Source organism: Centrocercus urophasianus, unplaced genomic scaffold (genome assembly GCF_019232065.1).
Source record: "Centrocercus urophasianus isolate 14NV4802_14NV808 unplaced genomic scaffold, USGS_Curo_1.0 seq_56, whole genome shotgun sequence".
Classification (NCBI taxonomy): domain Eukaryota; kingdom Metazoa; phylum Chordata; class Aves; order Galliformes; family Phasianidae; genus Centrocercus; species Centrocercus urophasianus.
Window position 1 is genome coordinate 1079548 of NW_024885155.1, and position 26186 is coordinate 1105733.

At 49.3% G+C, this 26186-nt stretch overlaps 1 protein-coding gene across 1 annotated transcript in view; it reads left to right on the forward strand.

Annotated features, from left to right (window-relative positions):
- The window catches only part of STK11 (serine/threonine kinase 11), a 28371-nt gene extending 2191 nt beyond the window's left edge, over positions 1-26180 (forward strand). The window contains exons 2-8 of the mRNA XM_042835989.1: positions 5535-5618; positions 8428-8517; positions 9206-9338; positions 9805-9941; positions 10455-10582; positions 18185-18242; positions 24910-26180. Coding sequence (XP_042691923.1) covers positions 5535-5618; positions 8428-8517; positions 9206-9338; positions 9805-9941; positions 10455-10582; positions 18185-18242; positions 24910-25117 — 838 coding nt within the window. The 3' untranslated portion in view covers positions 25118-26180. The remainder of the gene's footprint in view (positions 1-5534; positions 5619-8427; positions 8518-9205; positions 9339-9804; positions 9942-10454; positions 10583-18184; positions 18243-24909) is intronic.
- Positions 26181-26186: the final 6 nt, after the last annotated feature.

Here is a 26186-nt window from a genome sequence, read left to right on the forward strand (position 1 = left end):
GTGAGCTCAGCTGTGAGATACTTCACGTCCTGTACCTCGTGTCAGCTCCTGGGGTTTGCCTTCTAACCTTCTGTGCCAGGCATGGTGACAAAACAGGCGCAGGGCTCGGTGCTGGGACCTCCCTTTGCTGGCTCGAGTTCAGAATAAGAGTGAACTGCTGGTTAATGTGTAATAAAAATGTTTCTTGTTTTTCTGGTAGAGGCATGGGCGCCCTGCTCCATCCCTGCCCCTTCACTTCTATCAACAGCTCTGCTGAGAAGAAGGAGGTGGTTTCTTTTTTACTTCAATTTTTTTCTCCCTGGTGGTGAAGCCAGGCTCCCAGATACCAGGGGAGATGGCAGAACTGTGGGGATGGTGCTGAGTCCCAGAATGAACCCTGTAAAAGTTTTGCAGCCTGTCTGAAAATGTCTGACTTGCCTTCATTAGGGTTAGTTAGTGAAGCAGACTACCTGAGTTTTGCTCTGTTTGGTCGTGGATGTTTTTCTGGCTCAGCCTTGCTTGTTTCAAAGCACGGAGGCAGGTTTTCAATGTTGCCTCCTAATGAGGGCTTACTTGGGCTCAAGTTCCTATTCTTGTCACCTTGCCCTTCTCTTAGGCCACCCATTCATTCTCTGCGTGGTCAGTGGTGATTTTTAAAAGACAAAATGCTGTATTTTTGCCATTACCCCCCTGCAACACAACTCTGAGCAAATCAGAACCATCCAGCCCTGCTGCGACAGGCGGGGAGAACCATCTCCTGTTTGAATGGAGCTGCTGAGCAGGCATCAAACCCTTCTGGTCTGCCCTGTTGGTTGGGTGGGGGGAGCACATGGTGGCATTTAACAACACGTGTGACCACGGTAAGCTTGATTTCCAGGTGGTGCTGGAAAGCACTGTGTGATCCCTTTTAATGTCACGCTGCTTGGCCGCACACCGTTGGTGTTTGGCTTTCTTCAGCTGTGTTTGAACAGCTTTACTGAGTGCTTTCCACCCTGCGAGCTGCTGGCATGTAATAAATAAAAACCAGATCGTAGAACCAAACAGCACCATTCTGTCCCCGTTCTGTGTTGGAAGTTCCTCATTACTTCACTCGTTAGTAAATACGTAATGCCTGTTAGCGAGTGATACTTGCAGTCCTGCTGCTGTCCTTATCTGCAGCAGGGTGTCTGCAGCACGGAGCGTGTCAGATAGGATTGTGACGAGCTGTGTAAACTGTGCAAACGTCCTGACTTCAGCTGGTGTCCTTTGAGATGAGAAATCTCCTCTCCCATCCCTGGCATGGAAGCGCTGCTCCGTGCTCGCTGCCTTGCCAGCACCTCAACGCTGCGTGCAGGCAGGGGGTTCTGCCAGGGCAGGGTGCAGGCAGCTGCTCTCTGGCTGTGTGAGGTGGATGAGAGGGGGCTCCTGAACCCTCAGTCGAGTCGTTTGCTTTGCTGCAGGTCCCAGAGTCGCATCTGAAGCAGATCCTCCTCTCTGTGGTTCATTTCACATCGTGCTGCTAACGTGTTGGAGCGCCCTGGCACTGGGGCTGAGCGGCTGTGCTATTTCAGTCTCAAAATACCTCGTTGTCCTTTTCCTCTTCTTTCTTAACTGTGAAGATGGAGCTTGTTCCTCCAGCAGTCTGATCTCCCACCTCGGTTTCTAGCAGGTGTCGCTCTTTGCTGCGTGGTGGCTTGGTTTGTATGGCAGAGATGTAATTGATTTAGAATAATGGCCTCGTGCCCCATCCAGTTATCACAGGATGCCTCAGTGCTGCTGCAGCGGTGAAGGCGAAGCTCCTATTAACAGTGTGTTGTCCAAGAAATTCCCTAGAAAACAGTTCCTGGACTGTCAGCTCTTGGGTAATTACACGAGCAAGTAATACACAGGGAGCAGTGACGAGCAGGGAGTGATGTGCAGCCTGGGGGTGGGACAGGTCTGCACCCAGGCTGGGCACACAGGGCAGGCACTGCAGCCTGGGCTGGAGATGTGGCTCCCATTGTGCAGTGACAGGGTTGGGGCTGAAATGCATGGTAGGGTGATCTTAGCAGGTGGGATGATTCTTCTCCAGCCCCACAAATAATCCAGTTCTGCTCCTGGGAGGTGAGCCCATAAGAGCTCTGTAAGCCCTCAGTGCTCACACTGGATTGAGATACATCTCCTAAGTCAGTGTGGGGAGCTCTGCGTGCTCTGAGTCCCTGCAGAGGGAGGCTGGGGTGGTTTGGTCAACCAGCTGGTGCTGTGGCTAGTTGCTGCTTCCACTCCATGCCAGGAAGGACTTCAGTGGGATTGCCAGAAAGATGAAGGAAAATTTGGAGGAGTGTTTGTCTCTAGCAGCACAAATTTAATAAAACTGCGTGCTAATAGCCTCCCATTTTAATTAAGTGTTTGGGACTTTCTGTGCATATCCCAAGTGTCTTGTACTGTACTTACCCTGCTCGGTGATTACTTAGATTTGAATATATGCTCATTAGAATTCTTCTGAGGCTGAAAATGTGCAGCAGGCCTGTAATTTGGGGATTCACTACGTGGGCCTGCAAATTGAGAGCGCTGCTGAAGGAAGGGCTTGCTGCGAGCTGCAGGGTGCGTGCTGGAGGCCAGCATGGCCTGGGCCTGACTTCATCCCAGCCTGCCCATCCAACGGGGGAGGTGGCACAGCGCTGTGCTCACCCACAGCTGAGGAGCGCCGTGCTTGGCCTGGAGCCTTGAGGTGGGCACTGAGAGCTGCCTGGCTCAGACCTGCTGTGGGCCTGTGCTTCTGGGAAGCTCGGTTTGCCTGGAAAAGGTTCACCAGTGGAATCCTAACAGCTTGCACCTGTGGAGGAGCCTGATGAACCCAAAGAAGGGAATGCACCTTCAGGCACCTTCAGGCACCTTGAGGCAGAGCCCGGCAGGCCGTCAGCTCAGATGGGCTGTGCTGCATCTTTCCTCTGGAAGGCAATTCTTCTGAAAGCTTTGTACTGGGGAGTAGGTAACGTAGTTCTAAAGGGTGTGAGCCCTGTCTTGCCTTTGTGGATAAGGATTTCTTTACGAGTTTGTAAGTTGTTTAAAAAAAAAAACCTTCAGTGGAACAAAGGCTGAATCCTGATGCTTCAGTGGTTTCCATGCAGGGGCACTGCTGGGTTCTCAGCACCTTCCAGGCATGCAGGATGAGCAGCAGCTTTGTTCTGGCAGCAGCAGCAGCAGGCCCTGCTGTTTGCCAAAGCAAGGAGGTGAGGCTCCGTCTGTCTGGATGAGCTCAGTGCGTCTGGCAGTGCGCAGGAGCCTTCCATGTAGGGGATCTCTCCTCCCTGCTCCAGGATGCTCATGGTTTGAATCAGGGTCTGTGTTCCAGCAGTCTGTCCTGCTGTACGCCGGGGGGCTTCGTGCTCTGGAGAAGTAGAACAAAGTTGCATGGATTGCAGATTGTTGCAGCCACACGGTAGTGTGAGGTGAGTGGGTACAGCAGTGATGGCCTCAAAGCAGAGGCCTCTCTAGGAGTTGGGCTTGCTCCTTTTTGTGGGTGCAGGTAACTGTGGGAGCACTGCTGCACTCATTTCGCCATCTCTCTTGTTCAATCTTTCTGGTAGATTCATTAAAACATAATGAAAATGTAGGAAAGCTTGCAGTCCTCATGATAATACCAATCTAATAACAGCTGCTGGGGAAGCAGGTTTATTTCTCATTCCTTTCAGTAAAAAATACAGTGGTCTGACAAAGTCAATCAGTTGTGTTAGGTTTGGTTTTTCTTCTGCCATCCTCCTGGCTCTGTGCAGAGTGGTGAAGCACCCAAGCACCTGGCTCTGCTTCAGACCAAGAGCCCTTCCCTCTGCTGGGGGAGATATGACTCCAAAACAAGGCTTACAATTGAAATTTCACGTTGCTTTTCAGAAGGTACAAGGAGATGAAGTTGCAGCAGCTGGAGAGGCCCTGAAAACGTGGATGAGCTGCAGGCACATGGGTCTCCTTCCCTGCACTGTCACTGAAACATCACAGTGCAAAGTGCAAAGAAAGCAGCAGGGTGGGCTGTTCTTTGTGGTTGGCTGGGGGGGGGAGGTAAACACAGGCAGCTTCTGGCAAATTAAGCACCGAGGTCCCATTTAAGCAACAAATTCTGCAGCCAAATGGGGTTGGAGGTGGCTGTGGCCGGGCTGCCTCCATCCCTCAGCCCTTCCAGTATGCGAGAGGGACTAAAAATAGAGGTAATCTTTCCTCTGGGAAACAGGCTGCTTGGCCCCTGCCCCAGAGGTGGCTGTGCTTCGCTGCTGTTTGGGGTTGGTGGTTCACGGTGTCCTTCTGGGGGAAAGAAGTGGCAGAAGTATGAAATATTTATCAGGCTTTTAAAGGTGGGAGGAATCGGTGTCTGAGCTTTCAAGCAGCGTTGCAGGGAATGAGCCTCTGGGATGAGGATTTTAACTGTGCTCCTAATATTGGAAGCTCTCTGCCTTCGCAGTGCTGCTTACAGGGGTGTTTGCTCTGCCCCTTGCTGGCTCTGAGCTCAGCCGTCTCCCTTCATTATGCAGAAACTTCTTAGAGCTCTGCTAATGCTGGCTGCAGCTCTATGCTAATTTAATCCACTCCGGCCTTTTGGTCATTACTATAATTAGAGCGGCTGCATCACTTTGCAAATCTGTCTGCCATTTAAACTAAACACTCTTCTGAGCTTTACCTTGTTATTCCAGGTTTCCGTTCAGCTATTCTAATTCTTCAAGCCAGCTTGTGTCCTGCATCTTATGAGCTCTTTGGAGGAGCTGATACTGGTTTGCTAATCAGTCGTGGTGCAGCACCAAGTCACTGTGCTGGTCGTGGCTCGTTACTGGACGTGGTCTAATTGTGCAAGCAGAGCTTTCTGAGCTCCATGCAGTGTGCTTGGGCAGGAGCTCTGCCTTCTGAAGCTGTGCTCTGAGTTCCTTGCAGTGCTGCTTCCAGCAGTGCAGGCTGGTAAACGTGGCCCTGCCTTTCTAAGGGACTTAGCAGTGGTAGGAAGAGGAGCTGGTGTGTGGTTCAGCAGCTGCCTGGAGCGGAGCAGCAGAGCGGAGCTGAGTGCCTGCACTGCCAGCCAGAGCACTCCGACCTGCCCAGCCTGATCCTCCTGTTTCTCCTCCTTACAGCTGGCAGCAGTGGGGTTCTGCAGGGTGACTTGAATGTAAAAGGTACCGAAATCTGGTGGTTTGGGGCAGAGTACAAAATCCCAGGTGACAAAGATCGGAACGATGGATGTGAGATGGCAGCCAGGGGTCAGTTTCCATTGCCAAGGTGCAGCAAGGCACCTTCCCTGGGTTTTGCAGCTTATCTTCTGCCTTCTGCTGAGCAGGATCCCTGGCTGGGGAACCTGGGCCTGCATGGTGTTAGTGGGGAGGGTTCTCCTTGTACCCAGCACCCAGGGAACATTGCTATGGGCTAACCTGGAGCTCAGGAGCACACAAAGCCTTCTCTCAAGGAGTGTAGAGAGGTAACCTTCAGTTGAAGCTAAATCAGTCCGTAATACACAGTCACTAACACAGAAGTGTAACGACCCATGCGATTTAGAAACATTAGTTTCACTCCACAGCAAGGAAATAGGCTTTGAAAACGTGATGTTTTTCCTTTTCCTGCAGGGAAATCCAGCTCCTGCGACGACTGCGACACAAAAACGTTATCCAGTTGGTGGATGTGTTATACAATGAAGAGAAGCAGAAAATATATCCTTTTTAGCACAGCAGTTGAAGGTTTGAATTCTTGTTATTTTCCACTGTAGTGCTGAATCACCGTAGTTCTGCTTTTGTTGAGGCTCTTCTGAATGTTCCTTAAACTTACAGTTGCTTTCACTGGCATTAAACCTGTTGCATGCCTGGAGTGTTTCCACTCTTAGTGCTTTCTTAATGTTCCTCAACTTCAGTGTAGAGTATTGTCCCCAGGTTACACATACAGGACTGCAGTACAGAACTCCTCCTCCAGGGCTGTTTTATTGTGTGACCTTCCCCACTCAGGCATGAAAGCAGCTGCAGATCTGTCTCTTTGAGCTGCTGCTCCTAGCTGGTGCTGTCAGAGCTTTTTTCCTTCAAGATGGACCTGTTACTGTTTATGTTTTGCAAAAAGTCTTTTTTTTTTGTCTATTATTTCTTTTATGCCCTTAGCAATGATCAGTGAATTATTATTTTTTTACCCCTTGGAGAAAATGAAAAATGAATACAAATCCATGTGTTGTGGCATCTGGACGCCAGCAGTGCTGCCTTCCACAGGGGCAGCCGTGCCGTGTGCTGTGGCATGAGATGAGATGGGCTGCTGCCCTGCTGCTCTGCTGTCTGTGTGAACATCCCTTGTGGAGTGCTTGCAGTGACCTGCAGCTTGTAATGAGATAAGAGGTGCATTGCTCCTGTGAGACGTGCAGCTCTGGGAGCTGAGCTGAGCCTTGTGATCTCAGCACGTCTTTCAGATATCTGATGTGCTGCTGTGCCTTAACACACGAGTGAAATGCAGGTGGGTGGCTGGAGGGTTTGCAGTGAGTGCCCTTGGACCAGGCTGTGAGCTTACTGAGCTGATCTGCTGTCGTCTGTGTTACAAATAGCTGCTCTTCTTTTGACAGTGTTTTCCAAATACTGCCTTGCAATTACAGTACTTCAGAAAAACGGGTAATTTAATTTTGTGCTTTAATTAGATCGAATGCCCCGCCACCAAATCATTGATATAAAAAGCATGACAACTTTCACTTGTATTTTGTAGCCTTAACAGACTGAAGGGACTGTAACTCAATTACTGTCTGCAGAAAGATACCATTTAATTAAGAAGCTGGGATGCAAACGGGGAAGCATGTTGAAAAAGAGCCCAAGAGAGACCTCGTGTGTTGGTAGTAGGTGATGACAACCCAGAATGGTCATTCAAAAAAGTTTTGACCTCTCTCAGCTAGAAGGGGTGGTTTTGCTTCCTTCCTTGTTACTTAGGGGAGAAAAAAAAGAAAAAGGCAAATCCTTATTTCCAGAATGAACAATGTGGCATTTGAAACTGGTCCTTAAAGGAAGGGGGGATTCTGTTCTTGCCTGAGTGTTGTGCTGCTGATAGGAGTGCAGGCTTCAGCTGTGCTTATTCTCAGGAAGGTGGTGTTGTAACAGCCTGTCTGTCTGGACAAAGCCTTCAAAGATTTCCATGGTAATAGGAAAGCTGTGATGACTGGATTAAAAATATCAACACCTTTAGTATTTGCTGACCTGCTGATGCTGGGAATGCAGAGCTGGTGATGAATGGAGAGCTGATCCAGGCAGAAAATAACCCCTGTTGAACAAGCAGCATTGCAGCTGGCACCCTGACTTGACAGCTTCTGTTAGCAGTGTGTGCAGCTGTGTGTGGGAGCTGAACCCTATTGATGAGCAGAAGAGAGAGCTTTGCTTGGGGCACCTGTGCTAGATCTGCTCTGCCTGGAGGTCTGTGCTGGAATCTGGCTGACTGGCCAGGAATGGGCAGCTGCAAAGGAGGGGGTGAGAAGCAGGTGATGAAAGCAAAGCCAGGTGGTTCTTTCTAGAAAGAATGAGAGGTGAGCTTGATTTCCTGACTGCTGGTCTGTGTAATCCATTGTTAGTATTGTTTTCTTGAAGATGGGAGAGTTGCCATCTTCCATGTCACTGTGGTACACGTAGTCCCTACCCTTCTACTGGGGTAAGAGCTTGTAGGAATGAAATTTAGGTTCTTGCTGCTGTCTTTGCTTCTACTGATCAATCCGGTGGCGTTGTGCCCATCACAAAATCCACAGCACTTCAGCATCTCTCTGAAGAGCAGCTCACGTGGGGGCACGAGCATTAATGCAGTGTGTTTGCCCAGGCCTTGGAGCTGGGTGGGATGTTGTACAAAAGGGCAGCAGTTTCTAGCTTGGATCCCACTTAAAATGCAGGTCATCTCTTTAGCCTCTGTTGCCTTGAGAGCATCCTGGGAGATAAACAACTTATTTTGGGCTTAGGTTAAGAAGGCATCTGCCAGGATTAATTAGTGACTGAAGAAATGTGTTGTTACTGGAGAACATGGGCTGCCTGCACGCCTGTGTCTGCGCTCTGCATCTCAGAGCTGCACTGCCTTGCCAACCCACCAGATGTCTCAGGGTCTGTCGCAGCCCCTCGGTGTGCACTGTGCCTTTCCAAGCCCTGGGAGAGGGGAGCAGAGCAGTGATTGCTCTGGGCACTTCTGTCACTTCCATTGTTTGGCCCCAATATTGAAATGCAAGGAGATGAAAACTGGAACGTGCTGGAAAAGAACAAATACTAAAAAGTGCCACCAGCTCTTGGCACTCCTGTCGATTTTCTTAATCTGTGTGTTCTCCAAAAAGCTTCCCAACTTTCTAGGGATCCTTTCCTACCAGTGAAACGCCGCTGTGAGGATGGGATGAGCAGCAGCTGTTTTGGGGATGGGCAATGAAGAAGGGCACAGGAGCTCACTGAAGTCCCAGCTATGAGGGCACGGGGCTGCAGTCCTCGTGCAGCACCTGGAAAGCAGCTTACCCTGAAGCTTCCTTAACACTGACTTCACGTATATGGTGATGGAGTACTGCGTGTGTGGGATGCAGGAGATGCTGGACAGTGTCCCAGAAAAGAGGTTTCCAGTTTTTCAGGCTCATGGGTGAGTACAGGTTTGTTCCTTAGGCTGCATCAGCTTCTCGTCGCTGCTCTCTTAAATTCAAGGGTGCACTCTGCTCTGTTACACTGCTGGCTGCCCGTTGAGTGAAACTGGCTTGGTGTAATGAGCCCGTTTGTTCCAGCCATGGGGGAAAAAATGACAGCCTAACGAAGCCATGGCAGAGAGAACCCTTTGATTCTGGGAAGAAAAGCATCTTTCTCTTGACTTTTGCTGCTTTTTGCTGTAAGAGATGCATGACAACCTTTCCTGGCCTTCCTGTGTCATTCTGCTAGGATGTGTGCAGTGGAGGAAGGTGTGAGGGCTTGCCTGCTCTAAATGGGATGGTGCAAGCAGCTCAGTGTCAGGAAAAGAGATGAAAGATCTCTAGTAGGTGAAGAATTGTCCATATCCAGCATGGTTGTTAGCTTGTTGGTGGGCAGGCTCATCTGAAGCCCATTGCACTTAAAGGAACCTTAGAGTTCTGGAGATGGATGTCTGAGGTTACAGGAGGCCTCAGTGAAATGCAGGTGCCTTAAGATGGGTAATATTTCTGCATGCCATGAGATCAGAAATAAGTGTGTGAGCAGTTGTTGCCATGCTGTCACTGTACAACACTTTCTGTATTATTGATGGTTCATGCTTTTAATCTTCGGAAGCGCTGGACTCTTGTTTTCTTTACCTGTTCCTCTAGGTACTTCTGTCAGCTTATAGATGGCTTAGAGTACTTGCACAGCCAAGGGATTGTCCACAAGGATATAAAACCTGGGAACCTCCTGCTGACCACCAATGGGACGCTGAAAATATCTGATCTGGGCGTAGCAGAGGTACGTGAGAGCTGCAGTGAAGTGGGAAGTGTGACTTTCAGGATTCATATCACCTCTGGGGGATCAATTGACTTATTGATTGTTCTGCTGAACTTGCAGAATGCTCTGGAGTGGCTCTGAATATTCATTGTAACTGGCAAAACACTTCTATCTCATTGTTGATAGCAGCACCAAACTTCCATCCAGGAAGCTTTTAGAGGAGGGTGTTAATCTCAGATAAACCCAGAAAAGCCCAGAAGCGTGGTGAAATTGATAAGCAGCATAACCTTGTACTTCTTAATATATGGAGACTGTCTTAGCTAGGTAGGGTTGGCAAAGGAAATGTCACTGATGGTGTTTAATCACAGTTGCACGTTCTCATGATATGTGAGCAGACATTCAGTAGTTTTCCCCCTTTGTGAAAGTTCTGAGCAGTTACAGCTTGCATGCCTTGGAAGTTTGAAACTAATGGCTCTCTCTGCTGCAGGCATTGCATCCATTTGCAGAGGATGACACGTGCCGAACGAGCCAAGGGTCGCCAGCATTCCAGCCACCAGAAATTGCCAATGGCCTTGATACCTTTTCAGGCTTTAAAGTAGACATCTGGTCCGCAGGGGTGACGCTGTAAGTGCCCATGCAGCATCCAGGACTTGCAGTGACAAATCACACGGCCCCACGCAGCGCAGTCCTGTGCCATCTCTTGTCACCGTTGCTCTTGTGCATGGAGTTGGGGGGCTGGGGGGGCTTGTGCAGCTTGGCCCATCCTTGGGATGTGTGCATGTTCCCTGAAGTGCTTGCAGTTCTGGATAAAGTCATCTCCTCTCTTAGTGAGTCTCTGCCAGCCGTTTCTCAGAATCTGAGATACGCAGCTGCTGTAATAATAGAAACCACAAAGTGCTTGTATCTCTAGTATTTATTTTTAAAAGTTTCTTCCATCCCAGCCTGTCTTTGTGGTACTGACTCATGTGAATGAAGAGGCTGTGATACAGAAAGGCAAAGTTAGAAGAAGCATTCCAAATACTGCCAGATATTCATCTCTTAGTTTGTCTTACCTCCTTTTGGTTTGTGCTATCGCATGAGAGCTGAGCACCTGTTCTCTGTGCTTCATCTCACACAGCTTCTCCTTCTGCCTTACAGATACAACATTACAACGGGTCTCTACCCCTTTGAAGGGGATAATATATATAAGTTATTTGAAAACATCGGGAAAGGTGACTTCACAATTCCAGAGGATTGTGGTCCTCCACTCTCAGACTTGTTGAGAGGTGAGTCTCCCAGGTGGCTCAGAGTGAACTGGTAAAATTTAGAGGTGCAGCACATGCTCTGCTCATAAAGGCTGGGGAGTTTTGTTCTGAGTATCCTGTGATGGTATAGGATCCTATGAGAAAGGGAGGCAGGCTAATTTACTTGGGGGTAAGACAAAGATCCAGAGTACTGGTGTTCTCCTGAGCTGCACTAAACCCTTGGTGAACTGTACTTTGTAAGGTTGGTTCTCACATGGATTCTTGTGCTCTAAGCAGCTTTTAAATCTGAAGACAGAGCTCACGAGGTTAAATTTACAATGACAGGTGAGGATACTTGATTAAATTCCTTGCCCAGGCATTTTGTATTGTGAAATAACGAGTACTCAGGTTCTGCTGTCCTTCCTCATCAGCCTCTGCTCTAAAGTGCTTTAATCCCAGTTGTCTTCTCCCTTCCCCTGAAATTTCAGTTGCAGATATTGGAGCAAAGGTGGCTGGAACCTGTGGTAGAGATAGGAATAGCACCTTTTGGGTAGGAGGAGAGGATTGGCTGCTTGTGGGCTCTTCTCCCAATTGCTGGTTGTGTAGCAGCAAGTGGGACATGGGAGATCCTGATCAGAATTCCTGCTGCCTCCCCAGAGGAATATAGATGCAGTATGCTCCCCATTCCTCAGCACAGGTTTACTCACTTCCCTTCGTCTTCAGCCATTCAAGAAGGGTCTGGCTTCAAATATGAAATGAAGCTGTGTTGTTTCACATGGTGTTTTTTTTTTTGTGTTTGTTTCATTCTTGCAAGCAGTTGGGGGTGAGTGTGGGTGAGTGGCTGTGGGGTGCTGAGGAAGCTGAGTCAGCTTCGCTTCCTGCTGTCCGCAGTGTCGTCAGGTCAGCTCCTGATATGGCTGTTCATTGCTAAACCTGCCTGCTGTAACCGTACTGAGGACAGCACAGTGCTGCTGCAGTTTGTGGCTTGCCATAAGAGTTTCAGAGCACTCACAGCTTTTATTTACCCTACAAATGGTTGGCTTCTCTACCTCTGCAGTGCAGAATCCCTGTGAGCCTCCTTGTTTGAGGCTGATTTAGCTCCTCTGGTCCTATACTGGTGATGAAATAAGTAATCTGCACGTGTTTCAAAGCATTGAGTGGCCTGAGCAGCCTTTGGAAACTGTTGCATCGGGTGTAGCTACAGATATGGCTACAACTGAAGGCCCAGCACTTCTGGCTGCTGTGCTCTGTGCCCCAGGCAGCAGTGTCCCAATCTACATGTGGTGTTTGCTTTGAGAATGCTGGCTGAAAGCACAGCAGCTCTTTATGAGCTCAGGATTTGTCCAAATGGAGTAAATCCAAAGGTTCATCTAGCCTGGTAGCAGTCTTATGAAGCATCCAGCAGAAACAGATGAAGTTTGTGGTAAGCCTCACTGTTGCACTTAGCATCATCCCCAGAGGAAGGGTGGTTGTGTTTTCTTTTCTTGTCCTCGGGATATTGATAGTTTCAAAGCTTTATGCTCCATTAGCAGAATAACTCCCTTTGGTTGCTTTTCCATCCCCTGGATGAGACTCAGTCAGACTCTCTAACTTTTCCTTCTGCCTCACTTTAAACAAGGAGCCTTGCAGCCGGTGCTGCTGTCCAAGATGTGCCTGAGTCACTTCTTCCATCCAGCTGCTGTCTGCCTTTGGGTGCTGCAGGGATGCATGCTGAATGCACCTGGTAGCAGAGGAGCTCGCTTGAGGCACATGGCCATCTGTCTCTACCAATTTGGCTCTTCCAGAACAGTAGGAAATAAGATTCCTTTTGCTGTCCTCCCTCCAGTCCACCTCAGAACATTCTCCCGCTCCTCTTGTTGTATGCACTTGCACAGTGAAGCTGACAAAAGCTGTTATTCCTGCCTGGTGTGATACGTTTTCCTCTGTCTGTGATTGTAGAATGGCTTGGATTGGAAGGGACCTCAAGGATCATCATGTTCCAGCCCCACTGCCACAGGCAGGGCTGCTGACTGCTAGCTCAAGTACTGCATCAGACTGCTTATGGCCCCATCCAGTCTGGCCTTGAGCACCTCAAGGGATGGGAGGCATCCACTGCCTCTCTGGGCAGCTGTTCCCAGCATCTTGCCCTCCAGGTGCCCTTCCTTTGTCCACCGATGCCATCACTCCATCACAGGAAGCCACCAGATGGGTCAGGCACGACCTTCCCTTGGTGAAGCTGTGCTGCCTGGCTCAAATCACCACCCCATCTGACGTGTGCCTTAACACGTCCTTCAGGAGGGTCTGTTCCACGATCTTCTCAGGCCCAGAGATGAGGCTCAATGCCCTGGAGTTCTCTGGGTCCTCCTTCCTCCTTTTCTTATAAATGGGAGTGACATTTCCCTTTGCCCAGTCCGTGGGGACTTCATCTGACAGCCACGACTTTTCCAGTATGATGGAGGGCGGCTCAGCAACTGCACCAACCAGCTCCCAAAAGAGCCTGATGGCACTGAGCACCAGGGCTGAGCCTTGCAGGGGTGATGCTGCATAGCTGTGGTGGCAGAACTGGAGTGCTTTATTTGGTTCATGCTTTTCCTCCAGAACATCTGCATTTCCTGGTAGGTGCCATGGAATCGTAGGCTGCAGATCAGGCATCGGTGGCAGGCTGATGCTTTCATATAGCAGCACAGACACCCTGAGCTCAGCTCTGTCTTACTGTAGATTCTGTTTTGCCTTAGTGTTGTTTCTAAACAACTAGAGCACTCTGCAGTGCTGCAAGCGTTCATCCTGTCCTTAATGTGAGGAGAATTCAGTGTGCTGCAAAGTGCTTGTTTGCTCTCTGGCTATAAGAGTTACGTTGACCGTTGTGGCAGTTTGCCCATGAAACAAGTGCTTGAATTTATTTCTTAAGGCTTTCTGTCCTTTAGTTGACCACTTTTGAAGCAGCGTTTTAACTTTTTTTACCTTGCTTTGTTCCACTTTGCAGAAAAAGCAGAATTTAGGGGACCTAAAACTTGTGTGGTATTTGACTTGTGGCAGCGTACTTCAACCAACAGTTGGGATGCTGCCCCTCTCCTTGTCCCATAATCAGAAACAAAGCTTTTATGTGTCCCATAATCACAAACAATGCTCTTTGCTGGTGGGAAAGGGGTTGGTACTGTTCTGCCTTCTGTGTCTGCAGTCAGGAAGCATCTGCAAATAGCCTTGAGGTCCTTCTGTGGGCATCTGCATGTGACTTACTGACTTCTGTCCAGTTCAATTCTGAGCAAGAAAAATGCAGAGGGTGAGCTTTTCTCCTCTTCTAATGGACTCTGTGCTTTCTCTGAAGTTTTGAGACTGCACTCCCTGCATTAAACACCTGGGTTTATGTCCAGGCTCTGCTGCAAGCTGGTTTTGTGAGTGGAGATGAGTTGGGTGGCTTCTCAGCGTTCTGTTTTCTTACTTCTGTTCAACTGCTGTGACCTTAAATGTCAGGGATGCGTTTCTGATGGCAATGGGATGCTTTAATGCAGTAGTAACAGGGAATCCCCTGAGCTGGGCCTGTAACCATCCAGCACAAAGTGTCCTGCATTTTTCAAGGCTCCTCTGCAGAGGAGTTTCTGGTCAGGACACCTGGTTGTGCTTGAGGAGGATGAAGGAGAGGAGAAAAATCCATCTCACTTCACTAAAGTTCTGCTTTATATCGATGGCTTAAAGTGGTCACCGAGTGAAAGACTGAAGTAAAGCCCAGGTTGAATTTGATAAACTCGAGCTGTTGGATTTCTTCCTGCCTCTGAATGAACGTGCTTCAGGTTGTGCTGCCTGCTTTGTAAGCAGCCGTTCCTCACCATGTAACACCATGCTTGCTCAGGATCATTCCAACACCTCAGCTGCTGTCTGTGACAAGGAGCTTAAACAGGACTGTGGTCTCTGTGTCCACGTTGCCCCTTGGCAGAATTTGAAAGGGGTTTGAGAGCCCTGTCCCTGTCACAGGCTGTCACAAGCGTGGCATCCCACATATGGGCACAGTGCGTCCTGCTGGAATCCCACGGGCTGGAGGTCCGAAAGCCAGGCATCTTCCCACAGATTCTCCCCATTGCAGCCTCTCTTCTCCACTCGCAGATCATCTGCATGGAGATCTTTACCGTAAATGGTAGAGAGTTCGTGTGGCTGCTGTGGGCAGGCGCTCGTGATGCTCTGCCTGGTGAGCAGTTGATGTTTTGTCGTGATGAAATTGCAGGACTTCGGCCGCAGGCCTGCTGCAAGTGAGTCACAGCTGAGCACATCACTGTACGTTTTTGATGATTGGATGCTCTGTTTTCTTCCTGACGCTGCCCCAAATACAGTCTTTTTCCTTAAAGGAAGCTTTCTTGCTGCTCATTTACCTTATTTGTGCCTTTTTAATTGATTGTAAGATAACAGTGCTGCTCTACGCCAGAGCAGTTTGTGACTGGTGCTATCAGACCCCTGTTAATAACTTACCCTGGAACCTTGCCCTGTTTGCACCGCTTCCATCTGATCACTGCCTTACATTTCTCTTAGCCTTGTTGTTCTGTAGCATTTGAAAGAATGCACGATTTTTTCCTCCAACTTCAAGCTGCTTGCAAGGCTGTTCCAGCTCCTGCAGAGAAATGCACAAACTGATCACCAGAGCCTTGGGGCAGTACCACTGCACGTGATGTTTCTAGGAAGAACTTGTAGCTGTATCTGCTGGAGTGTGCAGGATTTTATCCCAGGCTTGAGAAACTGGCTTCCAAAAACACCTTTCTGAAATATGGTCTGAAGAGTCAGTGCAGGGGAGCAGTCCTGACCTGGGTATGTTGATAAGATAACCTTGCCAGGAGCAGCTCCAGTGTCTCCTAGACAAATGAACAGAAACCCTTGGAAGCTCAGCTGTGAAGTTACTGTCAAATTACCAATGATTTTACCAATAGGCCATTCAGTTTAAAAGTTGTTGTTTGTTTTTCTTCTGAACCTCTTTCTGCTCACTTTGCAAGGGAAGAGAGAAACTGCAGAACAAAGAGGGAAAATCTCACCTGGATGTGAGAACTCCTTTACTGGTTGAGTGCTGGGGGGGCAGTGGGTCTGACATCCTTGGAGGAAGAGACTGGAAGCCTGACTGGACTCAGTCCTGGGTGATGTGCTCAGGGGAGCCTGCTGTGAGCAGGAGGCTGCAGTGTTGGGATCCCTGGGGTCCCTTCCAGCCTTTCTTTACCTGGGACTGGGGGAGTTTCTGAAGTGTGGTTGAACGAACGATGGCTTAGCTGAGGAAACAAGTTGGGATCAGCCCTATGGAACAACACTGCTGTTGTTGTTGTTGCAGCACTTTGCAGGCTAGCAAGATTCAGGATCAGTCCTTTCTCTGCTGTGGGTGGCTCAAATGTCCCTTCCTGCCTCTCGCTCTTACCTTAAGCCCAGCCCAAGACATTTCTGGTGGTGGTCCTTACAGCACACACAACTGAGCCGCGCAGCTTTTGGCACTGTCACCACCCACCTCCTGCCACGTGCTCCCACTTCTGGTCCAGTTGCAGCCTTGTCTGCTTGTTTACGAGGCTTTGTTCTGCTTGAGAAAATACCCAGTGTAGGGAAGTGCTCTCAAGGCTGAGGGTTCTTGAGCAAGGAGCGATTGCTGTCGGCTCAGCCGTGTGACGCAGCCTTGTGGTGGGTTTTGTGGTCTCAGCAAGGCTGGAGTGCATTTCTGCTAAGTTCTGTTTAAAGCCTTGAATGCTGAAGGCTCTGCTGCCTCGAGTTCAGGTGACCAGATGCTTGTGGTGCACCCAGCAAGTTTTCCCATGGTTGCTTGTTCTTAACTTCCATCACAGTGATACAGTGTGGATCAATAGCGATGCCATCTGCTTAAAGCTATTCCTGCTGTCATCAGCACTGATAAATCTTTTCAGATTGCTGTGGCAAACAGCATTTTGGTTTCTGAGGGGAAAACAACATCAGTCCTTTCACACTGTGCCTTTTCTTGCTATATGCTCTAGTCTTGAACATCTCTTAGGCAAGCAGACATGGCAGTGGGGCTGGTTCCCCAGCTATGACTCTTCTCAAATCCCTTTGGTTTGGTGTGATGCAGTGGACCAGGCTTTCACAAGGTGTTTTCCCAACCCTTTCATGTCATCTCCAGAAGTGGCTGCTCCAAGAGCACTGTGTGAGGAACCTGCTGTCAGGTTTGGAGTTGAGACTCAGCTCAGCGCTTTTAGGAGCAGGGGATGGACTTCTGCATCCTTGTTGGGCTCGTGGGGATACAGGCTAAAACTGAACTGAAGGAAGCTCTTGATCTGCTGGGGGAAAAGAAAAATCTCATTGTAAGGAAGAAAAAATGGCTATCAAAAGCTTGTTTCCTTAAGCATGCACTTGTTTGGAGTGTTCAAGCCTTGCAAAAGAGGAGGTACTCACAGTGCCTTCCTGTTTTTGGTTTTGTTCTGCTTGTTTTGTGTTATTCCAGTCGTCCCTGGGTCGTTGCTGTTAGTGATATGTGATGCAGACTGATCTGATGAGGAAGGTGTTGCTGAGCAGCTCTGATCACACACTGATTTCTCTCTCTTAATACCTTTGTTCAGCAGCGCTGCAGAATCTCACCTGCAAGGCCCTCGCAGCTTCTTATTTAAATGGCATTTTCTCATTCCAGCCCTCTGTTCCCAAATGCTCATCTGAAGGCACCTCCTGTCCCTGTGTGTCCACTGTGTCCTTACAGCAGCCCTCCCCAGTCGGTTGTCCCATCCTTTCTCTCCTGTTGAGAGATCTGTTCTGCTCCTGGTTTCCATTCCCCTCAGCTCCCTGCAGTGTTCTCTCCCCTCTTCCCAAAGCCCTTCTGCTGGTGCTTCAAGAACAGCGAGAGGCTTTTATCCAGCAGATGCAAAGCTGCTTGCAATGCATAGCAGTGAGAGTTTGATGCCCATTAGATGAATATGTTCTTGGAAGCTCGGTTGGAGGGATTTTGGATTCTGCTGGATGATGCTCGTTAGGTCCCACTGAACAGCCTCTGAAAAATACAGCAGAATTTCCTGTCACTTCTGAGGAGTTGTGAAGCTTTTTTGAGATCGTGGAGCAGAGCGGGCATCTCATAGTCTGCTTTGTAAGGAATCACCTCCTCCTTTTCCAGGGAGGATCCAGATAAGCTTTTTTCTCCCCATTCCCTTCTCCTCACCCTAATCCCAGCAACAGGTGCCAGAAATCAAGACTGGCTCAGGCAGAAGGATGGATGGTGGGATGGGCAGCAGGATGGTTTGTGTCAGTTCTCCCCAGCTGTTCTTCCAGATCAGAATATCACTGGGCTGTAGAGTTTCGGGGATGCTGAGCAGGTGGATGTGTCGTGCCTGAGGCCTGGGCTGTTCCACAGAGGAACTTCAATAGCGTTACCTGTGAAATGCAAAGTCTTGCAGTTCCTTGCCTGGAGACTCGTTTGGGCCTGTGATCTGGGGCTGTACCAGTCTGTCCCTGCAGGGTGAAGGAGGGAGAGGTCGTTTCCACCTTGCAGGTGGATCAGGAGTCCGGGTTGGGGTTTGTGCTGAGCTCTCTGGGGCTGACGCAAGAAACGCTTCTGCAGGTAAAAGTGCCCAAAGCTGCCAGGAGGGCCAGGCACAGGGGCAGGGGGGTGGGAGGGAAGGGCAGCACTTTATGCTTCTCGTCTTCAGCTTGGCTGAGAGCCTCTGTGTTCACACCTGGACTTTTTCTCCTTTTCAGGGATGCTTGAATACGACCCAGCCAAGAGATTTTCAATACAGCAGATAAGGCAGCACAAGTGAGTGTTCAGCTTCTTCCTATTAGTCATTCTCTTTCTGCTTCTTATGCTAATGTACCTATGCTATTGCTCTCAACTCATTTTTCCTTTTGACAGCAGACACATGGAAGTCACTAGATAACCTTCCTCCAGCTCTGCTGGAGCTCTGGCAACATCCACTTGGCTTTTTTTCCCCCTCCTATTAGAGCATCCGGTTAGAGCATTTGAATTGCTAACCAGTAAATAATGAATATGTTGAAAATATGTCCCTAGTGCGACTGGTTCTTGATAATTAAGGGTTCTGGGTAATTTGTTTCAGAGGCCAGCTAGCACTGATGGAGCAGGGGTTCCCTGAAGCTGGTTTCAGTAATGTGTTGGCTTTCTGGACAGCCTGGTGACAGAAATATCCCTTCATATTTGCTCCATATGGAATCAGTATGTTCCAGGACAATGGGATTTTTTTTCTCTTTAATGTCATCCTCCTCCTTCCCCCAAATCCTCTGCTTTATCCTTGCCTTTGGGGGGGGGTGAGGACAGGGGGGAAAGGTCGTTATCTGAGGGTTTTTTTCCCCTTTTTTGAAGGATCTGTTTGAACACGCTGCCTCTGAGCAGAGATTTCCTGGGCGGATAAAAGTACAAGAACAAAAAAGCATCATAAGGATGCTTCAGTGCGGAGGCTGCATTAGCTTATCTCCTGTTTGAATAGGAAGTGCTTCTGAGGACATGCAGAGCTGCCTGCTGGACCGCAGATGCTCAGCAGAGGTCCTGCCTACAAGCTTGCCCAGAAAGCTTCTGGGAGCCTTGTAAAAACAAGGCTCTGATCCTGTAAGGCAATGGGCCTGCTTTGTGCTGCCTGCAGGCAGGAAGAGCACTATTTTTGTTTTCTCTGTTTGTTTCTCTGAGGAAAAAAAAGAAGTGGCAGTGGGTAACAGTGTGCTGTCAGATGAGGGTCCCTGGTAGATGTTATGGCATGGGAGATGTCTGCAGGAGCTGGAGAACAGAAGCAGACAGGCTTGAACTGCACTGGTGTTCTGCAGAGGAGCAGCTGCAATTGCCCCTGCAAAGATCAAAGGGGGCAAAGCTCATGTAGCTGCCTGGGTAATTAATTAAGCAGTCAGGCAGAGTCTTCTAATCGTCTCCAGGTGCTGTGCATTGGTTGTTTCTCTGGGTCTGGGAGATGACAGGAGCAGGCATTTGCTTTTCAAGAGTGCCCTGCCCCATGTACATGCTTCCCAGTAAAACAGTGGGTTACAAAAGACACTGCTTGGGGCTGGCCTCTTCAATGCTGTACAGCACTTAAAAACTGCTCACCACTCTATATAGAAATGGTCTTGGAAACAATAGCTCTTTGCTGTTAGTGACAGTCCTCCCATCTTCCTCTGAGGGCTAGAGAGCTTCAAGCTAGACAGCAAAGCACTGCATCCCTTTGTGGTGCTTTGTAATGGAATAGTTCTGCTCGTTGCAGTGATGCTGAGTGGTGAGCAGCTGCCACGAGCTCCAAGTGATGCCTTGTCAGTAAGCACAGCGAGGGAGCAGGCAGGAATTAACTGTGTGGAGCAGATCAGCAGGTATGTCAGTGAAAGCACTGAGATGCCAAAAGCATTTGTTCCTTAGCAGTGCTGTGGGTCCAGGTGTTGCACTGAGCTGCCCCTAAGCTTGGGCCAGTGTAGGTGGCTCTCATGTGTTCCTGTCTGCCGGGGTTTGAGCTACTTACCCAGCTCCTTATGTACCTGGTTTTAGCAGGGAGCTTTTGCATCAGCTCTGAAGCCAAGAGGTTTCTCCAGAGGCCCTGCCTGGAGGTAGCAGGCAGGAGGAAGTAGAGTGTGCTCCTGGCATGGGGGGCAGCAGCATCTCTGTGCTGTGTGGGCACAGCCTGCCTTCTAATTGGGCACAGCTGCTCCTGGTGAGCCTTTAATCTCATAGCACCAATAGAGACTGAAGAGAGACTGTACCTGTGAACACAGGAGCATTTCCAAGGTTCAGTCTCTTATTGGTTTTCTGTGAGCTTAGCCAGTGCTTCTTAACAGGCTTTTCTCCCCTATTAGTAATTGCCTCCTTCTTCCTGCTGTGGCATCCTAATAATTACATCACTCACAGCAGAGCCTGCAGCCCTGGGCTTCCGATGTGGCTGCCCATCTCCTTTTTGTGGGGCAGCACTGTGTTAAAGAATCCGGCTCGGTTCTCTCCTTTTCATTTTTTTTTCTCTAAATAGAAGCAAGCTTTGCCCTTAGCTCGAGCAGACCCTGCTTTATTTAAAACCAAACAAAGCAATTGGAAGGACAGCAGGTAGTCATTCAGGTCCTGTCAGAGGGTTTGGGGAAAGCATTTTGGTAGAAAGTGCCCTGATGTCTAGAATTTGTAGACATCTGGTTGGGGTGGAGGGAGGAGTGATGCTCAACAACGATTTTGGGTTTCTACACTCCTCTTGGCCCTCTTGAGCTGCACGAGTGGCCAAGTTGCTCCTTCTGTACAGTGATGCCTCTCTTCTGGTGCAGCACTGAGGGCACGAGGCTTTCTCAGTGGATGTGGGGAATGCTGAGCAGGAGTTGAGTGCTGCTTGGTGAAGCCCTGTAGCTGCTGGAGGCAGCTTGATGGGGCAAAGCAGTCAGTTCCTCCCTTTGTTCTCAGAGCCATTCTGAATGCTTTTCCCTTGCAGTGGCAGCCCTATCTGAAGAATTCTGTAGGAAGGATCTGCCCAGTGTTGCATCTGCCAGCTGCCTTCCTCCTCTCCTCACTTCTGCAGCTGAATTCTCACATCAAATTCCTGTTTCAGCATTTTCTTGTTAGCTCGGTCCTGCTGAATTACTTCTCTCAGCCCATTTCTTGACGGTTTGAAAAGCATTTCAAAGCAAAGCATGCAGCATGGACCCAGGATTTGTAAACTGCAATGAATTAAAACTCTCCCAGCCTGTCATCCAAGTTTCTGAACCACCAGAAGCTGACCCCTGAATAACAATGAACGAGCCTTGAAACCTGCTTTTCCCAGAAGGATCTGGGGAGGATGATGCTCAATGAAAACTGACACTTTTAGTTCACCTCCATGACTGCTGTGTACTCCTGGGTGGGGGTGTGGAGCAGTGAGGATGTGCTGCTGAGAGCCAGGGAGCAGCTGCCCTCTCCCTGCAGATCATTCATGGTCTCCTCTCTGCCTCGTGCTTTTGCTGAAGGGCTTAATGCTTGTACACTGCAGTTTGTAACTAATTCCCTGACCCTGCTGCAGCACTTAAAGTGATGAAGTGGATGCAGAATTCTACCTCTGTCCCCTGTTTCCAAGGCAACCATCTTGCCTTCCTTCTCCAGAAGTGTCACACGTAATTTGTTCACTCATAGATACGTTTGCAAGAGTTTATAGCAAGGCAGGGGAGGCACCTCCAACTCTCGTTAGCGGCGCTGCTTGCTGACATGCTGTGCTGCTCCCGACTCCGGGATCACCTCAGAGGTTGGGAACACAGTGCTGCTGTGCTGTGCTGCATACCTGTGCACTGCAGCCCTGGGGAACCCCCTCTGTCTCTCTGGGTTCCTTCCCAGATGCTGAGTTTGCTCCTTGGCTTCTGTGCCTGACTTGGGGGGGTTTCCCTTAACGTGTGTGCCTGTGCTGCTGGACCCTTCCACCCCTTTGCTGTGGTGCCCTGCAGGGATCTCTCCGTGCGTTGGTGATGTGAGCTCTCTTCCTTTCCTTTCCTGCACAGGCACCTGGCTCTGTCTTGCTTCCCTGTGGCAGGCACATGGCAGGGAGGGAGGCTTTGGTTCTTCTGCCCACGTTTTGCAGCTCAGTTTTGTAATGCGACTGCTGCGTGAAAGGAAAGTGAGTCTCCATCTGTGCACAGAACACCTCTCTCTGTAGGAGTCTGAACTGTGACCTTTGGGTCTTGCATCAGTGAGGGGAGAGCTGCTTCTCTTACCTGTTTGCTTTTTGTTTGTTTGTTTTCTAATGCAACTGACCTGAGGAGCGGAGCACCTCTTTCTGCTCCAGGAGTTGGAGCAGTGGCTGCAGGGGCCGTGCTGTGTGCCTGCTGAGCAGGGCAGGCGTGCAGTTGGCTGCTTCTTGTGGTGACTGTGACCTTTCTGTAAGCTTGGAGCCTTCAGGCAGCACCATGGGAGGTGGCAAAGCTTTCATAGCTGCTCCTCGCTGGCAGGACAGCGATCTGCAGCCCAACATCTGCTTGCAGAGAAGGCTCTCCATATCCAAAACAAGCAAACTGAAATATTTGTGGCCTAGAATGGGAAGTGAATTAGCTGTAAGTATTCAGAGGAGGCAGCTGTGCTTACTGGTTCTTATTTTAACCTTGCTTATACCAGAACTTGGGAAGAGCAGTGTGATGACTTCTGATACAAAATCCGAGCTGGGAGGCTGCAGAGCAGACAGACTCAATAAGCACTGGTTGACCCAGATCCTTTTTTTCATTCAGCCTTGACCCTTGTTATCTTAGCTCCCTGTAGATCATAGCAGCTCTGTCTGGACCCTGCTTCTTGTCTGGCAGGTTCACAATTAATGCTGTGCTGCTGTCCAGAGCCCATGCTTTGCAGGCGTTCTTAACAAGCTTGCAAAGCTTGAGAGGGTGATCTCTGCTGCTGCTCCCTTTGCTCAATTTTAAGGCCTGGGAGCAGCTAAAACAGCCTCACGGGCTGCAAGGAGTCTGCCAGAGGATGCTGTGTGCAGGCAGTGCTTCTGAGATCTGCAGAAACTTATTTTCCCCTAACTGATTAAACAGCAGCCTGCTGTAACACTGGGTAAGCTGCTGTGTGCGCTGGTGCAATTGACTCAGGAATCACTAGTAAAATTGTTTGGGAATAAGTGAAATAGACACTGTCAGCAGTGCTCAGACCCAGGCTGTGATCTTGTGTTGGTGAAGGCAGTGAGGCAGTGCTGAGTTCCATCCTCAGCACTGATGGGAATGGAGCTGCTCTGTGGCTCAGCCAGTCAGCAGCACCTTGAGCAGGAGCAGGGCGTTTGGGGGAGACTGTGGTCCTCAGCAAATCTTCACTGATCACATTTAGTGCTGGTGTAGAGAGCAGCATCTCTGTCCCTGCTGGAAAATTGCTTGCCAGGAAATGCTCTGCTACTCCATGAAGAATTGCTCCAGGCTCCTTCCAAGAGGACTTTGATTTTCTTAGAACTTCAATGAATTGCTCTGCTCACTCTATAGCCTCATTACCATGTATGCATATGCAAGTATTTGAAATCACCTCCCAGAGGATGGGATCATTATGACTGGAGTACAGTGATTCAGGTTTCAGCTGTTAATAAAAACCTATTTTTACTCTCCTGGTAAGTAGGACAGAAGGAAAGAAAGAGGCAGAGCGAGTGTTTTTCTTTTGCTGCATTTCAGCTGCTGGAGATTTGTGGGCTTTCTCCCTTTAAAATATTCCTTTCTTTGGCAGTCATTCTGATCTCATTTCTCCAGTGTATTCCATTCCCTTTGGGTCCCTGGCATTTAGTTTGGTTCCCTTTAGCTCCAGTGCCCCTGGCAGGAGCAGCTGATGGCTGTGCTGGGTCAGCCCAGGCGCTGTGCTCTATCTTGGCAGTCGGTTCCTTGATGAAAGCAGTCTCCCAAGGAAAGGAAATCAAATGATCAAATTAGGAGCATTGTGTGCCACGCACATCGCTGAGGAAGCCAGCCACAGCATTTGCTAAAGCCATTGGCCCAAATCTAGTTATGCTGGTCCTGTTGGCTTCCTGAACTTTCCTTTGCTCTTGTAATGCTGCTCTGTGCACCAGAGGTCGAACTTAACACGTTCTGTCACCTTCCCAAAAGATGCTGCTTTCACCAGGCTGCAGCTGTAGGAGTGCTGGTGGATCCTTGCCAGTGCCTGACTGGGATGTGCTGACCTCCCAGGGTCATTCCTCCATGCAGGCTGAGCAGGGAAGGGCCAGATGTGGTTCTGTGCATGACAGCAACGTGACAAACCACAACAGATTTCCTGTTGGAATTTCACCTACTGAAGTAGGGGCTGCCTCACTCTCTGGTACTGCAGAAGGCAAGGTGCTGCCTCCCTCCACAACTCCATCTTATTGCAGAGGAATGCTGGAGGGTCCCAGCTGAGAAGCAGGGCTTTGAGCTGAGGTCCATCCCTCCTCCCAGTCCTGGTGGTTATGCTTTCATTCATCTCCTAACTCCTTCCTTTTGCTGAGTGACTTTATTAGAATGCCACTTTTGCAGGAGGTGAACAGACAGTGCTGTGTTTAGCTCTCTCTGCTTTTTGAGGGCTGTTTGCAGTTGATTCCAAGGCAGCACACTTTGGTGGCCTACAGTAGGAAATAAGAGCAGGGGAGGGGGAAAAAAATGCTTTCCAGGCCTGCTGTGGAAGAGTCTGAGCGTCCCTTTGTGCAGATAAGTGATGTCCACATAATATTTAGCAAGATGAGCACAAGAGTGCAGTTGATAGGCTGAGTTTCTTTTCTTCTTGTGCTAGTGCTCAAATGACATCCAGACCACAGTGCCAGGGGAGGGGGTTGATATCAGTGCCCACCAGGAAACCAGGCTGTGTTCAGAAGGTAGTTCTGACTGTGAGAGCTGTGGATGTGTTCTGCCTGCAGTGGCATGGCGTTGCCTTGGAAGTTCTCCTTAACTCCACGCAGCTCTGAATGGGGGTGGGATGGGGTCATCCCATGCTGCTGAGGGTTTCTTTCTGCCTTCAGAAAAGTGAAGCTGTCCTGATGGAAGTTTTACTCTTGGACTCTTTGCAGTTGGTTTCGTAAGAAACACGCTCAGGCAGAGACTCTGGTGCCCATACCTCCTAGCCCAGAAACAAAGGACAAGTGGAGAAGTATGACGGCGGTGCCTTATCTGGAAGATCTGCATGGCTACAATGAGGACGAAGATGATGACTTGTATGACATTGAAGATGATATCATCTACACTCAGGACTTCACAGTACCAGGTAGGAGGGAATGATGCTGGAATGAGAACAGAGGTGACTCTTTGTCCATTCAGAGTGTTTTAGGAAAGGCCTTGGGGTCTGAACGCATCCTCCCAGCAGAGGAAGAGAGCATTGATTATTAAGTGATGTGAGTGACTCACAGCCAGCGAGCCGTGATGCTCTGGATGCTTTGGTCCTTTATTTGATCAGCCAGGATGTCCCTTCCTGTGTGCTGCCCATCTGCTGATTTCCTTCCTTCATCCAGTAATAGCTTGCTCCTGCTGAACTGTTGTTCAAGCACACTTAATTCTCTTGGTTGGCTTTGCTAGGCTCGCTGAGTTATTTTGGAGCACAGCCCTGAAATGACTCAGTGTTCGAGTAGATGGCACATCTGGGAGAGAAGGGTGCTTGTAGCCTTGTGCTGAGCCTTTTTTTTTTCTGCTCTACTCTTGATAACTCAGTGTCAGAATTGCCCCTTTCTTTATGGGGGGCTTCCTGTTGTGTTAAGGTAAGCCAAACAAGTAAGAGGAGGAGGGTGTGGATCCAGCCATGTGGTTTTTGCAGTGGTGGTGACTGAGCTGTGATTCTTTCTCTGCCCCCTCTGCACTTGTGAGCAGCAAACTGAAAGCATTTCCGTGCTACCACTGCAGGCAAAGCCTGCTTGGCTTTACAGCTCTCCAGCAGCAGTGCTGATTCACTTCATGACGGCGTGACAGGAGTTATCTGGCTGAGCTTTCCATGTCACAGGGAAAGCCCTGGTTTCTGTAGCTTAAGGCTAACCACGCTGCTTTGGTTTCTTCCTTAATGACAGCTCAGTTGGCTTCTCTCAGTGAAATCCAAGTCTGATTTTACCTGTGCAGGATTCTCATACCTGAAGGCCCTGCTTTTTCTCTTCATTTTCTGGTTAGGTGAAAACTTCTTGAGGCACGAGCACAGAAGAATAAAGCATTAGGCCTTGAATAGCAATAAACCTCATTGTGCCCAGAATACCCAAAACTTCTTTGAGAGAACCCCCGTTGCCCCTCGTGGCAGAGCTTTCTGAGGGCAGAAGAGCTGAAACAGCTCAGCTTACAGCCAGGCTCGCTTTGTTGGGTGTCACCCCTG